This window comes from Canis lupus, chromosome 24 (genome assembly GCF_011100685.1).
Source record: "Canis lupus familiaris isolate Mischka breed German Shepherd chromosome 24, alternate assembly UU_Cfam_GSD_1.0, whole genome shotgun sequence".
Lineage (NCBI taxonomy): Eukaryota > Metazoa > Chordata > Mammalia > Carnivora > Canidae > Canis > Canis lupus.
The window spans coordinates 24,108,433-24,125,723 of record NC_049245.1 but is presented as its reverse complement, the minus strand read 5'-3'; the positions used below and the strand labels follow the sequence as shown (position 1 = coordinate 24,125,723).

Here is a 17,291-nt window from a genome sequence, read left to right as displayed (position 1 = left end):
GCGCCAAACCACTGAGCCACACAGGGATCCTAACTTTTTAACAGTTTTAATGAGCAAACAAAAATATGTATTTTTGGCATTTGATCACTTGACAAAAAAAGTCTTAAAGTTTACTGAAGCCTCCAAAATTTTGGGAAATGGCAGTGTAGGCTGTAATGGACTAATCTGCCTGGTGATTATAATGATAAACTCTGGGCATGTTCTTAAAAAGAACTACTATTTTTTAAAAAGATTTTATTTATTTATTCATGAGAGACACACACAAGAAAGAGAGAGAGAGAGAGGCAGGGACACAGGCAGAGGGAGAAGCAGTCTCCTCCATGCAGAGAGCCCGAATCAAGACTTGATCCCGGGACCCCAGGATCATGCCCTGGGCTGAAAGCAGGCGCTAAACTGCTGAGCCACCCAGGCACCCCCAAAAACTACTATTTGAAGGCATTAGAGAAAAATCAAAGGCAGGGAAAAATTACTGGGCGTAACATTCTAGAAGTAGGTTGGCACATTGAAACAGATTCACATTACTAATAGGCTTTTCTCCTGAGGGCATTTCCCAGTTTAGAGAGCACAAGAGAATGAAGCTCAGAGAGCAACAGTCTCATTGGGCTGAGGAGACATGAGGTTATTAGCAGTTTGAAGCTACCAAAACTGGTATGGAAAAATCCCAGAAAGAAAGAAGACAAATTCCAAATCTGCACAGGAATTTACTTCAAATCCTTAGTGGATTGCTAAATACAATACACATGTAAAGAATGATAAGCCTCCAAAGAACCCTGTGCAAAGCAACAACTGAAAAGTCAAAGACTCAAGCAGAAATTTCAGCAGCTACCTTGTGCCAGTGGACAAAATTTAAGTTTACATCCTACAAAGTTACATGGTAAACACCTTAGGCTTTCCATCGTAAGGAGAAAGGGCCATGTTTTTTTTTGTTTTGTTAAGATATTTATTCATTCATTCATTCATTCATGAGAGAGAGAGAGAGATGCAGAGACACAGGCGTAGGAAGAAGCAGGCTCCATGCAGGGAGCCCGACATGGGACTCGATCCTGGGGTTTCCAGGATCAGGCCCTGGGCCGAAGGTGGCGCCAAACCGCTGAGCCACCCGGGCTGCCCCAGAAAGGGCCATGTTTTAGGAATAAAGGTTATGTTTTAGGATTAAAGGGAAAATGGAAATAGACCAGCTCTAGCAAGCTTCCACAGGATCAATGTGATCTACCCTTAATTTAACTGCCTGTCAAAACAAAACTCAATATTCTTCAGAGGAAGAACAAAGAATCCAGAGTCTACTGTGTATCATCCACAATAAGAAATGACTATACGGGGATCCCTGGGTGGCGCAGCGGTTTGGCGCCTGCCTTTGGCCCAGGGCGCGATTCTGGAGACCCGGGATCGAATCCCACATCGGGCTCCCAGTGCATGGAGCCTGCTTCTCCCTCTGCCTGTGTCTCTGCCTCTCTCTCTCTCTCTCTCTCTCTGTGACTATCATAAATAAATTAAAAATTAAAAAAAAAAAAAAAAGAAATGACTATACATGCCAAGAAGCAGGAAAATGTGACTCATACACAAGGGAAAATAAGTCTATAGAATTAGACTCACAGATAGTCTAATGTTGAAGTTAGCAGAATTTTTAAAAGCTATTAAAAATGTTTTAGAACCAAATGGAAATTACAGAATATCTGAGTATCTAGAAATTAAAATTTTATTGGATGGGCTTAATAACAGTGAATTCAAAAGCAGGTCAATTAAAATGATAAAAAAAAAGATTAAAAATATATAAAGTATCTGAGATGGGATAGTATCAAAGGTTAAATATGCATCTAAATGAAGTCTCTGAAGTATGCAGAGATGGAATGAAGCAAAGGGAATATCATAGTGTCTCCAAATTTTCCACAACTGCTGAAATGGCATCAATCACAGATACAAAAAGCTCAGCAAATGCCAACTTGGATAACTATAAAAGCAATCCTAACTGAGTATATTAGAGTCAAAATGTTAAACAGCAAAATTAAAGAGAAACTCTTTGAAAAACCACAGAAAACACATTTCACTCAGAAAGAACAAAAAAGCCAATGGCTCACATCATCAAAAACAAGAGAATGACATTATTGAAAATGCTTAAAAAAAACAGGGGAAAAACCCTCTTAAGCTTAGAATTCTAAATCAGAATTTATTGCCAGCAGTTGCACACTAAGAAAAGTTATAAAGAAAGTTTTTTAAACTGAAAGGACATGGTCACAGATGGAAAAGCAGAAGAAAATTCTGCGGGAAGAAATGACGTGGATAGAACTAGGGATTATTATATTTAATGAAGTAAGTCAGACAACAACAAATACCATATGACTTCATTCGTATGTGGAATTTAAGAAACAAAAGGAAAAAAAAACAAATCAAGAAACACTCTTTATAATTCAGAATTGAATTCTGAATTCAGAATTTGGAATTCTGGTAGAAGGGACAGGGTATGGGGATGGGTGACGCAGGTGGTGGGGATTAAGGAGTGCACATTTGTTGTGAAGAGCACCAGATGAGGATGAGGATGATGTACAGAAGGGCTGATTCACTATAACATACACCCAAAACTAATCTTATACTGTATATTACCTGGAATGAATGAATGAATGAATTTATTTAGATTATGTTTGTTATTTATTTATTTAGATTTTATTTATTCATGAGAGAGAGAGAGAGAGAGAGAGAGAGAGAGCATGCCTGTGCATGCGTCAGAGACACAGGCAGAAGGAGAAGCAGGCTCCATGCAGGGAGTCCGACATGGCATTCAATCCCGGGTCTCCAGGATCACACCCTGGGCCGAAGGCGGTGCTAAACCGCTGAGCCACCAGGGCTACCCTACTAAATGGAATTTAAATAAAAACTTAAAAAAATCTAATAATTGCTTGAAGCAAGAACTAATAATAATGTGGTTTATAAGGTAAGAAATCTGACAACAGTTGCACAAATAGAGATAACTGAAATTATATTATGAGCTTCTTACTATTGTACAAGTAGTAGTGTAATATGTTATATAATATGTATATGATCTTAATTATAAGTGAGACATTATGGATATATATTATAATCATTAGAGCAGTCACTAAAATAATTAAAGAGGGATAGTTTTAAAAAAATCTGACAGGTTAAAAAAACTATTAATTCAAAAGAAGGCAGGAAAGGAAGAACAAAGGAAGTTAGGATAATTAAATAGCAAGGTGGCAGACTTCACTCCAACCATATCAGTAATCATATTAAATGTAAATGGTACTAAACAGTGCATTTAAAAAGTAAAGATTATCAGACTGGATGAAAATATTAAGATCCAAGAATATGCTACTTGTCAGAAACATACTTTAAATACACAGATATACAGGGCAGCCTGGGTGGCTCAGCGGTTTAGTGCTGCCTTCGGTGTGATCCTGGAGACCCGGGATCGAGTCCCATGTCGGGCTCCCTGCATGGGGCCTGCTTCTCCCTTTGCCTGTGTCTCTGCCTCTCTCTCTGTGTGTCTCTCATGAGTAAATAAAATCTTTAAAAAAATTTTTTTTTAAATAAATACACAGAGACAGGACTGAAAACTAAAGGATAGAGGAAGATCTATTACATAAATACTAGTCACAGGAAGGCTGGAGTGAATATATTAATATTTAAAAAGTGAAAAAGCAAGCAAGAGACCCAGAAACTGTAACTCAAGAAAAAGCAGATATATGGAAACTAACGCTGCTCTAAACAGAGCTGGTGTTGAGAATATGTGAATGAACTATAACTCTTGACACTAAAGTATCAATCAATTCAGCAAGCGTGAGAGGATACATTATAAATTATTTTACTTATAAATTTTATCTGATCTTAGAGTACTCCCCACAAAAATATCTGCATATAAATTTCAGATTCTTTTCAATGACTCAATGTTACATGGCACAGTGGTTACAGACTGGTATTTAAAAGAGTGACCTAGCACTATTTCTACTCTTAAAACTCCCAATTTGGGAGGAAAAAAGTGAAAGTTCTATATAATCAACATTCTTTTCTATCCCTTTATAATCTTCAAATTGTGGTTAAACTGAAAATATGCCAAGAAAAGGGGTATAAAACCTATCAGTACCCATTAGATTAATTCTTTTTTTTTTTTTCCATTAGATTAATTCTTTGTAAAATTTAGTTTAAGTTAACTGGCAGGACAGTCTCTCTACCCTGCTGCCTCCACAAGAATCTGTTCTACTTCTTATTCTGCTGCCAGATGTTAAAGTTGAAATTTAGATTGTCTACCTAATTTGGTCCTTAAATTTTTTTTAAGATTTATTTATTTATGATAAACATAGGGGGAGAGGGAGAGAGGGAGAGAGGGGGAGAGAGAGGGAGGGAGAGACACAGGAGGAGGAAGAAGCAGGCTCCATCCTGGGAGCCCGATGTGGGACTCGATTCCGGGATTCCAGGATCACACCCTGGGCCAAAGGCAGGCTCTAAACTGCTGAGCCACCCAGGGATCCCGGTCCTTAGTTTCTTATAATGTGGCTTCTCTATCTACCACTTGGGTATAGTTCTAACTGTTCTCTTAAGGGTTATAATAACTTATTAGCCTCCATATCTTCTAAAGATTCCTCATTTTCCTTGGCCTCTGAAATTCAGGACATGGTAGAACGGGATATCAGCTCTGAGCTGCCTAAAAGCACCACCACACACTATACTTCCCTAGTTACTATTTGTGACTTGTGCTTTCCAGCCTTTGTATCTCTGCCCATTAACTTCAGTTCTCATTTCTACACAAGTGAATCCTCCCCAACCTTCAAAGCTCATATTAAATATGACCACCAGCTACTTGCTGCATGATTACAACTAAATGATGTCTCCCTCATTTGACTTTCCATAGCACTTTCCTTGTTCCTCTCTCAACATACTTGTAAGTTAGAAAGCAATCAATCACGTCCTTGTTATACATGATCAGTTCTCATAATGATTAGTAAAAAGGCAAACATTATTTTAAAATACTGTCCACTAGTATCACTAGGCAATTATCAATGTGCTGTAGCCCAACAGAAAGGCTTTGAAGTACATTAAAAGGAGCATTCTCTCACCTGATATATTCCTCTTTATTTTCTTCTGTCACAAGAATATTGCCACCATTAGGTTTCAAATCATGACTCTTGATTTCACCTAAAATTTCTTTATCGACAGAGAAGTACATTTCCAAACCACATTCCTCAATATTGTTTTCTCTGCACAAATGAAATTAATACTATTTGTTACACTAATTCAATCATATAAAAAGTATTTAACTAAAGGACTGTGTTCTTCAATAATTACTCTAAAACCATAGGATCAAAATAATATGAAAACTGGAAAGATTACGCTCTAAAGTCATTATATTTTTACCTAACATATCAGGTGTATTCTGTAAAATTTATTATACTGGATGAGACAAGTTTAATATTTAAATTCAATAAACCAATTACTTGCTTACAGTTTGGGCAGGTTACCAACATCATAATGAAATCATATAGACTATATTTTGATAAATTAAACGGAAACAAACTTACTTAACCCAGATGAGAGAATTGTAAAATTCTGGATCAATAGATTCTAAATCCTTCAGTCCAACTGGTTTGTTCAATATACGCTTATAGAATGGCAAAGAAAAACCTGTGTCTATGAATTTTCCATGGAACAGAGCCTATATGAGAAGAAAATAAACCTTTTATGATAGAATGTTAGATTAATTAATTCTTCATATAAAGCTCCCCTGTCATCTATTATGGCACATTTTTGGGAAAATAGCAAATATAACAAACCAATCTTTTTTTTTTTAATATTTTATTTATTTATTCATGACAGAGGGAGAGAGAGAGAGAGAGAGAGAGGCAAAGACACAGGCAGAGGGAGGGACACAGGCAAGCTCCATGCAGGGAGCCCGACGCGGGACTCGATCCGGGGTCTCCAGGATCTCGCCCTGGGCTGCAGGCGGCGCTAAACCGCTGGGCCACCCGGGCTGCCCATAACAAACCAATCTTAAAAAAAAATCTTAGTGATGAGAAAATTTCAAATGAGAAAGTTAAATGTTAAAGAAACAATACCTTAATATTGGTGAATTAGCAAAGTAAACAGAGTTCACCAGTACTTACCATAGCAATAAACCTGCCAATAAAACGAAAATATTTCAGGTGATCTGGATTGATGTAAGAAGCGGGATTGATCTGCAAGCAGTAGTTATCCTTCCCTGCATATTCAAACAGGCAATACATTGGGTTCAACACCTCGTGTGACAAAAGAAAGAACCACTCTCTGAAATCAAAAGAAAATTTAGGGTGAAAAAACCATGCCAATAAATCAAAGTGCAGTGCTACAAAGTTCTCAGGAATCTATACTCCTTGGCTGGTGACAGTTTTCTAATCTCATGTTGATTTTTAACTGCTTCTATTCAGATAGACATCTAGTTTATAGAGATGATACTTACACACTCCATATTATATTTCAGAGAATCTAAGACATCATCGACTTAAAAGACACCATTATTCAATGAGCTACTAAAAATTTTTCTAATTATAATTGTGATACACATCCCAATGTCAGAGACATTTAAATCAATTTATCAATTAGTGAGCATTAGTCTTAGAATCAATGAAATACTATTATAGAGCCAAGTTTAATATTCATTATTAACCCATGTAGTTAAAGCAACTGAAGGAGGTCTAATATTATTCCATCTGTTACTAAGCCTCACAGCAATTCTCATCAGATGTCACTGCTCTCTAAAAATCTTGCAGCTTTGCGCAGTGGCAGTATCATAGCCAATGAGGTTTATCTGAGGCGCGATTATTGCTAATTGAAAGAACTTCCAATTTCACAAAGACAATAAAACACTTAATTGAAGCCACTCATTCATTAGATAAATGCTCTGAGGAGCTCTAAGTCAACTGTGAAAATATCAACCAATATTAAAATAAGATTATAGTTACTATACACTATGAGTAGGCCTGATTAAACAGAAAGCAGAATGGATCTGGGCAATACAAATGATATTAGCTTGTGTCTGAGATTTCTTTTCCTATAAATCATGGCCCCTGGTGGTAATGCTGCTTATACTTATTAATATTATTTGATTTTCTAATTAAGAATAAATGCCCTCCTCCTGAATTACCTTTAACTTATACAAAATTAAATGTTTTTACTCATTATTTACCAGTGGTTACTTCACATATTTTCAAATGTGAACTTTAACACATAGCATAAATAAGAACTACTAAAATGTAACTATCAATTAGTGAGCAAACAAAAATGGAGGGTCTAAACTAGGTCATTAATAAACACTATTTCTTTTTTTTTTTTTTTTTTGATAGTCACATAGAGAGAGAGAGAGAGAGAGAGAGAAAGAGAGGCAGAGACACAGGCAGAGGGAGAGGGAGAAGCAGGCTCCATGCACCAGGAGCCCGACGTGGGATTCGATCCCGGGTCTCCAGGATCGCACCCTGGGCCAAAGGCAGGCGCCCAAACCGCTGCACCACCCAGGGATCCCTAATAAACACTATTTCTAAAAAAAACAAAACAAAACAAAACAAAAAACACTATTTCTACTCTTCACAATAATCCTAGAAAAGCAGATGTGACTATTCTTATTTTACAGACGGAATGATGGAATGGAAGATATTTGCCCCAGGTTGTACTACTGAGTGCAGAAAAAGGATTCAAATCCAGTCTTGACTCCAAAGTCCTTGCTTTCCATACTACCACTGCTAGGCAAATATTTTAGCCTGATGTGCTATACTATTATGGAATAAGCAAAGGAATTTCTTACTTGAGTTTGTCTTCCAGGGTATGATTAGAAACTCCAAATATTAAGAAAGCAGAATTTAAAATTTTGATACATCCCTCTGTATTCTTTTTTTTTTTTTTTTTAGATTACTTATTTATTCATGAGAGACAGAGAGAGAGAAAGAGAAGCAGAGACACAGGCAGAGGGAGAAGCAGGCTCCATACAGGAAGGACAACGTGGGACTCGATCCCAGGTCTCCAGGATCACACCCTGGGCCGAAGGCCGCGCCAAACTGCTGAAACACCCGGGATGCCCATCCATCTGTATTCTTAAAACAGATATATTATCTCAGTTGGGAATTGAGTGGCTATTATCTGTATCAGTAATCTGTGATGGGGAAAATAACCTGATCACTATAGGGCCTTGTATTATGTTCTATGGAACAAATATGAGGTAGTAGACTAAACACTGATTTCTGGTTGTATGATGCAAACTTTGCATCCAGGCTCTATATCTTAGTTATGTACCTTAGGTGAGTCTCGAAACCTCATTATTATCTATAAAATGCTACCTCACAGGATTATCCTAAGGAATGGGGGACCATTATTAGTCCCTTAGAGAGACAGTGTTGAATTAGTGTTTGCTGAAATTCTGTAGCTGCAGCATAATAAAAGTACAATAATAATTTGCTACATTCATTTTCCTGAAATATAATATTGAGAAAATACTTGCAAGCAAAGTGAATGATACCTTTGGAAGAAAGGAACTAAGTTCTGAGTATTCATATTATCACTACCTTGCTACACCTCCATAATCTAAACCTTCTTCTCCTGGAAAAATCACCCACAAACGTCTTCGCAGATCTTGGGGATTGAAGCTCATTATCTGCAAAATAATAAAAGTAAAACAATTGATAAAAACAGTTGTTGAAACACCATTCTACCAGTTTTGGATCTGAGATATTGATAAATACCAATTGGAAAAAATATTTTAAAATAACATCCTTTAATAAATGTCTAATATATATATTTTTAAAAATATTTAATTTATTTATTCATGAGAGACAGAGAGAGAGGCAGAGATATATACAGGCAGAGAGAGAAGCAGGCTCCATGCAGGGAGCCCAATGTGGCACTCGATCCCTGGACTCCAGGATCATGCCCTTAGCCAAAAGCAGATGCTCAACTGCTGAGCCATCCAGGTGTCCCAATAAATGTCTAATATTAAAATATCTTTTTCTTTTGCAATTTCCCCTTGCAATTTCTCTTTGCAATGACCAAAAACCACATACTACCCCAAACAACTTTATTCACCACTTAGGAAGAAAATTTGACGCTAATTTTGCTATCAGATTTGTCACTCTTCAAAGCAATTTTTTTTTGTTTCACATCTATTTGATGGATATCAAATCTAGAGTGACAATTTTAAACAACTATTTCAGCACCATCTGGTCTGTCATTCTGCAAAAGCCTTTAAGTTTCAAAAGTCAAAAAATAAAGGGATATTTAATCATGTTTTGGATCTTTCAACACTGCAATAGCACGTTATGTTCCAAGAAATTGGCCTACCAGGGACTACTACACCGTAGTTAAGAATATGAAAATTAGAGGTAGGTAATGACTGGGGTTGGGAATGGCCTTGGAGACTTACATCAGATCAAGGCAATCACTCATAATTCTCTAGCCTTAATCAAGCTCTGCTGCTAAAAAGCTATCTGCTCCTACTTAGCAGGATGCCAACTGGCTTTTTCCTTTAATATTACTGAAGTTCCATTAAACATGTACATAACTGTTTCTGAAAACAAGTAGCCAGCTAAGTCAGTGGGCCTGTCAACCATCTTAGATGATTTCTTTTCCATTCATTTTGAAGCTGTAGCTACCATAATTATCATAGGGGTTTGATAATAAAAAATTACATCTATATCCGGCCATAAAATAAGGACTAAGTAGATGTTTTCTTTTTTTTTTTTTTTTTAATATTTTTTAAAAACTTATTCATGGGAGATAGAGAGAGGAAGAGACATATGCAGAGGGAGAAGCAGGCTCCTTGCAGGGAGCCCGATGTGGGACTCGATCCCAGGACTGGGATCATGCCCTGAGCCAAAGGCAGACACTCAACCGCTGAGCCACCTCCCAGGCGCCCCAAGATGTTTATATTTTAAGGCAGTTTTTCACTGGCCATTTTAATCTTCTCTACAACAAAATCACTTAACATATTTATTAGCAGTTGGTAAGTTGCAAAATAAAAGTGTTAATTAACTTGGGTTCTGAGAACAATAAAAGCATTGTTGACTACTTATGAAAAAAATACTTTTTTAAATTTTGGTATTGTAAGCAATGACCAATTTCTTTCCTACATAAAAAATTATTTTTGTTAAATTATGAGTAACAAATGTTTATTGTAAAAATGCAAGTAACACACAAGTATAAAAGCAAAGTCTTCCCCTCTTCCTTTCTACCCATCCAATAATGTTCATAAAGGTATTTCCAGACTTTTGTCTACCCAAAAACCTATTTTCTTACTCAAATACCTATTTCAAACTGAACACTAAGCATAGAAATGAAAACCTGAAACTCACCAATTACTTTAAATTACTCTGACATTTCAAAAGCACACAAACAAAATTATCTACATGTTCCTAAATTTTAAGTACTAATGCAGCTGGCAATACTTAATTTAAGGACTCCAACTCAAAAGCCCAAACTATTTAGACTTAGAACCAAAAGTGGCTCTGGGCAGGCCACCACATGGCAAACCATCAAGTGGATAAGACAATACCTGGGCTCCCTGGGTGGCTCAGTGGTTTGGTGCCTGCCTTTGGCCCAGGGCATGACCCTGGAGTCCTGAGATCAAGTCCCATATTGGGCTCCCTACATGGAGCCTGCGTCTCCCTCTGCCTATGTTTCTGCCCACCCCCCTGTGTCTCTCATGAATAAATAAATAAAATCTTTAGGAAAAAAAAAAAAGACAATACCTGCTGAAAGGAATCTTCAAACAACGTTTTTCTTGTCACTGTAATCTTTATGTGCTGTGGCATGGCCAGTTGCTGAAACAGAAGAATGACTTAAGTTAACTCTATTAAAATGGCCTATCAAAAAACCAAGAAAGTGAAGTTCTATTTATTTTTATCTTTGCTTAGAGAAACAAGTAGACTATGAATATGAATTTATTTCAATAATGTTTAATCATGCATTTGTGAGTATTCATGCTAATTACAGATCATTTGATATATTAACAAAAGAAAACAAGATCTCAAAAAAAAAAACAAACAAAAAAAAAGAAAACAAGATCTCATATGCAGTGGTTACTTAATGAGTCAATTAAATCTTTAATTTTATTTTCAAAAAGCTAATTTAGATAATTCTTGCTTGTCTAGGTCCAGTTAACTACATGAGTTTGAAGTTGAAAAATATTCATCATAGCTTTGTGCAGAGGCAATATCGTAGCCAATGAGGTTTATCCAAGGCGTGATTATTGCTAATTGAAAAATATTCATCATAGTAACACTTTGACTAGTACATTAATTTTATTTAAAACCCATAAAGAAACCAGAAAATATTTATATATCAGAAATAACGGATCACATCTGGGAAGAATACACAGAATGTAACTATGTATATGTGTGTGTATATAGACATATCTCAAAGTCATATCAAATGTTAGATATGAAAAGGGCTGGTTACACTCTATACATCAGAAAATGTTTTAACTCATTTGTTTGAAGAGTTTTGCAATCAGTTATGAGTACTGAAAGGAGAGTAACTGTTTTTAATTCAAACTGTTTCAAATTTATTTTTCTGGATCACAGAAGCCAATGATCTAACTGATAAATCTATTTCTTTGCCCTAAAAATAGAAAAGATAGATTCCAATGTTTCCCATTTTACTGGTTTTTCTATGGTTTAATTATTTTCACAATCACTGTGTAACATAAGCAACATATAACAAGGGAAAGGGAGTACAGAAAAAGTTCTGATACTGACCTGACACCAGAACCGGAAATACTGAACTTTTGCCTTGAAGTCCCGTACATAGGCTATCTGTGGTCCATTGTCTCTGAGGAGGAATGTTAATATGACATATATAGCAGCTTATAAGATTATATATAGAAGACGAGCTAACTACCACATCCTTCAGTACTCAAATATAAAAATACTGTAACATTGCATCCTCCTAACACCACCTTTTAAAAAAAATTTCCCAGGACTAGTTTTAAGAGACAAATTTAGATCTTCTAAAAGGCAACACTGTGGGATTTTCTTTTATATATAGTGAAATCTAACAGGACTAGGTAAAGGAAATTTGATCTGGGAATGTTGCCTATCCCCAAATCCATTCTTTCCTTTATCCTTAAATCAGACTCCTGATATGTACTTGGGCAGATTGCTAGCTAGAATAAAGATTACATTTCTCAGAGTGGTTGTGAGACTTAACCATGGCTGATGAGCTGTGGTTGTATAGGACTTCCATGAAGGCTCAAAAAGAGCAAAGAAGCTGGAAAAGGAATTGTTTTTTTCTCTTTCCAATTTGTTCTTCCTTTATATTCCAACCCAGAGTGTTATTGATTCAGCAACCATCACACACTATCAGGTAACCTCGAGAAAAGAGCCCATGGCCTGGGATGGTAGAACAGAAAGAAAGAAGCCTAGATCACTGATGACACCATGGAGCGAGCTTTCTTTTCTTTTCTTTCTTTTCTCTTCTTTCCTTTTTTCTTTCTTTCTCTTTTTTTTTCTCTTCTTCCTTCCTTCCTTTTCTTTTCTTTCTCTTTCTTTTCTCTCTCTTTCTTTTCTTTCTCTTTCTTTCTTTTTCTTTCTTTCTTTCTTTCTTTCTTTCTTTCTCTCTCTCTTTCTCTCTCTCTCTTTCTTTCTTTTAGATTTTATTTATTTATTCATGAGAGACACAGAGAAAGAGAGGCAGAGACAAAGGCAGAAGGAGAAGCAGGCTCCATGCAGGGAGCCCGACTCGGAACTCGATCCCAGGACTCCAGGATCATGCCCTGGGCTGAAGGCAGGCACCAAACCGCTGAGCCACCCATTCGTCCCACCATGGAGCTTTTCAAGCAAGGCCTGGACTGCCTTTAAATTCATTTTCTAAAGGTTCACTGTAGAAATATAACTGATCTTAGGTGTGCCTGGCTGGCTCAGTCGGTAGAGCATGTGATTCTTGATGTCGGGATTGTGGGTTTGGACCCACCATTAGAAATTACTTAAACAGGGATCCCTGGGTGGCGCAGCGGTTTGGCGCCTGCCTTTGGCCCAGGGCGCGATCCTGGAGACCCGGGATCGAATCCCACGTCGGGCTCCCGGTGCATGGAGCCTGCTTCTCCCTCTGCCTATGTCTCTGCCTCTCTCTCTCTCTCTCTCTCTCTCTCTCTCTCTCTCTGTGACTATCATAAATTAAAAAAAAAAAAATTACTTAAACATAGAATCTTAAAAAAGAAAAATACAAATGATTTTGTCTTTTGTTTTATTTTTTTTTCTTTAAAGATTTTATTTATTTATTTATGATAGTCACACACAGAGAGAGAGAGAGAGAGAGAGAGAGAGAGGCAGAGACACAGGCAGAGGGAGAAGCAGGCTCCATGCAGGGAGCCCAACGTGGGATTCGATCCCGGGTCTCCAGGATTGCGCCCTGGGCCAAAGGCAGGCCCAGGGATCCCCCTGATTTTGTCTTTTGACTTTGTACCCGGCAGCACTATTAAATTCACTTACTAGTTCTAGTAGTTTTTTCTAGATTCCTTATGATTTTCTATGTATACAACTATGTTAACTGTATGAAAGTTTTAATTTTCTTTCCCATCTCTCTTTTTTTAAATTTTATTTATTTATTCATGAGAGAGAGAGAGAGAGAGAGAGAGAGAGAGAGGCAGAGACACAGGCAGAGGGAGAAGCAGGCTCCATGCACGGAGTCCAGTGTGGGACTCGATCCCCGAACTCTGGGATCATGCCCTAAGCGGAAGGCAGATGCTAAACCCCTGAGCCACCCAGACATTCCTTTTCTTTTCCATTAATATATCTTTTTTCTTTCTCTTATTTCACAGGACTACCAATACATAATGGTGAGTGAAGTAGTGAGAGCAGATATTATCGTCTTAGTCTTGGTCTTAAAAGGTTTTTTTTTTGTTTATTTGTTTGTTTTAAGGATTTTTATTCATTTGAGAGAGAGAGAGAGAGAGAGAGCACAAGCAGGGGGAGAGGCAGAGGGAGAGAGAGAAACAAATATGGAGCTCCATCTTAGGACCTGGAAATCATGACTCGAGCCTAAGGCAGATGCTTAACCGTCTAAGCCACCCCGATGCCCCTCTTAAGAGGATTTCATCACTAAGATGATGTAAGAAAGTTTCCAAGGGAGCTGAGAGTTTATCATAAACTGGTATTTTATTTTGTCAAGTGCTTTCCTGATGATTTTTTGTCCTTTAAATGTAGTGAATTACATAGATTGATTTTTGTGTATTAAACGAATCTTGCGGGATCCCTGGGTGGCGCAGTGGTTTGGCGCCTGCCTTTGGCCCAGGGCGCGATCCTGGAGACCCGGGATCGAATCCCACATCGGGCTCCCGGTGCATGGAGCCTGCTTCTCCCTCTGCCTATGTCTCTGCACCTCTCTCTCTCTCTCTCTCTCTGTTTGACTATCATAAATAAAAAATAAATAAATAAAAAATAATAAACCAATCTTGCTAGCCTGGGATAAAAACAGACATGATAATAGTGTAATATACTTTTGTATCTTGCTGGATTTAATTTGCCACTATTTTGTTAAAGATTTTTATACCTATCTATATTCATAGAAATATTAGTCAATAATTTTCTTACACTAATTTTGTCTGATTTTGGCATCAGGACTTACAGGAGCCTCATAAAATGAGTTAGGAAGTATTCCTATTGCTTGTATTTTATGAAATAATTCAAATAGGATTGATATTATTACTTATAATTTTGATAAAATTTATTAGTGGAAGCCATCTATGCCAGAATTTTCTTTGTGGGAAATTGTTTAATTATGAACTCCATTTCTTTACTATATATTCTGTTATTTAAATTTACTATTTCTTCTTGTGTTCATTTTGGTAACTTGTATCTTTCAAGGAATTTGTCAACTTGATCTAAAATATGAAATTTCTTGGGGCGCCAAAGCGGCTCAATTGGTTAAGTGTCTGTCTTGATGTTGGCATGATCTTAGGGTTGAGATCAAGCCCCACACCAAGCATGGAGCCCGCTTAGGATTCTCTCTTTCCCTCTCCCTCTGCCCTTCCCCTTCCTCGTTTCCTCTCTTTATTTTATTTTGCTTCCTCTCTTTAAAAAAATAAATAAATAAAAAATAAAAAAACTTCTTGGTATAAAGTTAATCAAGTATATACTTTGTTATCTTTCGATGTGTGTAGGATATGTAGTGATGTCCTTCTTTCACTTTCACATTAGTAATTTGTGTTTTCTCTTTTTTCTCCTCAGGTTTACAAGAGGTTATTGATATTATTAATATTTTCTAAGATCCAACTTCTAGCTCTGAGTTCTCAATTGTCTCATTTTCATTTTATTAATATCTGCTTTTATGCTCATTTCCTTTCTTATGTTTATCTGGGGTCTAATAAACTTCCTTTTCTAGATTAAGGTGAAAGCAGCAATCACTGATTTTATACCTTTATTTTCTAAACTAATCTTATACAGAGCAATAAAATTTCCTCTAAGAGCTATTTTTGTTAAACCCCACAAATTGTGGTGTGTTGTGTTTTTATTATCATTAAATACAATGTTTCCTAATTTCGCATGACTTCATTGAGCCATGGGTTATTAGTAGTGCACTTAATGATGGAAAGAAATATATTTGTAATAAACCACTATGTTTTACGGTTTTGTTATATGTACCCAAACTTAACTGAAACGAAAAATGAATGATACAAAATTATCTATTATGTATTTCCATATTTAAATCATTTCTAATTTCATTAAAAACTAATTGGTCTGAATTTCTAGTTTGTGCTTTACACATGAAAGTTTTTAAGATTTTTTTTTTTTAAGATTTTATTTATTTATTCATAGAGACACAGAGAGAGAATGAGAGGCAGAGACACAGGCTGAGGGAGAAGCAGGCTCCATGCAGAGAGCCTGACGTGGGATTCGATCCAGGGTCTCCGGATCACGCCCTGGGCTGCAGGCGGCGCTAAACCGCTGCGCCACTGGGGCTACCCTAAGATTTTATTTGTAAGTAATCTCTACGCCCAATGTGGGGCTTGAACTCACAATCCCAAAATAAAGAGCTGCATGTTCTACTGACTAAGCCAGCCAGGAGCCCTGAAAGTTTTTAATAAATAGAAATTATAAAATTAAACAGTAATGAAAGGTAAAAGCCAGAGACACGACAAGAAAACTACTACTAATAATAAAAAAATAATAAGAAAAGGAAAACTAATATTTCTTATGAACACTAGAGTCTGCAAGAAAATATTAGCAAATTGAATTCAGTAGTATATTAAAAGGATTAATATCTTAATCCTTTTCGCCAACTGGGATTTATTCTTGGAATGCAAGGATTGTTCAACATAGGAAATGTCAATCCTATACACCAAACATCAGTAACAAAGGCAAAAAAAAAAAAAAAAAAAAAAAAACACCCACATCATCTCAATTGAGGACAAAAAACCCATAAAAAACAAAACAAAAAACCAACCCACTGACAAACTTTAACATCCTTTTATAGTAAAACAAACCCAAAACCACTCAACAAACAAGGACTAGAAGGAAACTCCCTCAATATAAGAGCCATATATGAAAATCCCACAGCTGACATACTCATTGGGGAAAATGAAAGCTTTCCTTCAAACAAGGCAAGAATGCCTGCTTTCCCTTCTATTTGATATAGTATTACAAGTTCTAGCCAGGGCAATTAGGTAATAAAAAGAAATAAAAGGCATCCAAATTGGTAAGGAAGAAGTAAAAATTATCTTTGAAGATTATATAATCTTATATTTAGAAAATCTTAAAGATTCCAGGAAAAACACTATTGGAACTAATAAGTACATCCAGCAAACTATGATATAAAACAACACAAAAATCAGTTGCATTTCTATACACTAACAATAATCTGAAAATTTTTTTTTCTTAAATTCCATTTACAAATAGCATTTTAAAAAACTTAGGAATGAACTCAACCAAGAGGGTAAAAGACTGGCATACTGGAAAACTACAAAACATTGTTAAAAGAAATTAAAGACAAGTAAGTGTAAAGACACTCTATCTAGGTTCATGGCTTAAAAGATGTAATATTGTTAAGATATCAAAACAAAACAAAGAGAACTACAAATTCAATGCAATCCCTATCAAAATCCCAACAACATTTTTTGCAACAATAGAAATATCTATCCAAAAAGTCTTATGAAATCTTAGGGACCCTAAAAAGCCAAGGCAGTCTCAAAAAAGAACTTGGAGAACTCACATTTCTGGAGTTCAAAATTTAGGAAAACCTGCAGTAATGAAAACAGTGTGGGACTAGAATAAAAACAGAAACAATGACCAATGAAATACAAAGTCCAAAAATAAATCTTTGCATATATATGGTCA

General features: G+C 36.4%; 1 protein-coding gene, 1 non-coding gene and 1 pseudogene across 6 annotated transcripts in view; 2 read left to right on the top strand and 1 right to left on the bottom strand.

Annotated features, from left to right (window-relative positions):
• The window catches only part of ITCH (itchy E3 ubiquitin protein ligase), a 152,444-nt gene that overhangs the window by 16,863 nt on the left and 118,290 nt on the right, over positions 1 to 17,291 (bottom strand). For all 5 annotated transcript variants that reach the window (XM_038572050.1, XM_038572048.1, XM_038572047.1 and 2 more), the window contains 6 exons: positions 11,718 to 11,790; positions 10,710 to 10,781; positions 8,532 to 8,620; positions 6,108 to 6,267; positions 5,526 to 5,659; positions 5,064 to 5,204 (listed from right to left, as the gene is read on the bottom strand). In XM_038572050.1, coding sequence (XP_038427978.1) covers positions 5,064 to 5,204; positions 5,526 to 5,659; positions 6,108 to 6,267; positions 8,532 to 8,620; positions 10,710 to 10,781; positions 11,718 to 11,790 — 669 coding nt within the window. The remainder of the gene's footprint in view (positions 1 to 5,063; positions 5,205 to 5,525; positions 5,660 to 6,107; positions 6,268 to 8,531; positions 8,621 to 10,709; positions 10,782 to 11,717; positions 11,791 to 17,291) is intronic.
• On the top strand, positions 6,748 to 6,889 carry LOC119865767. The gene has a single exon (XR_005378132.1). It is a non-coding gene; the product is annotated as a U4 spliceosomal RNA (small nuclear RNA).
• On the top strand, positions 11,156 to 11,271 carry LOC119865765 (annotated as a pseudogene).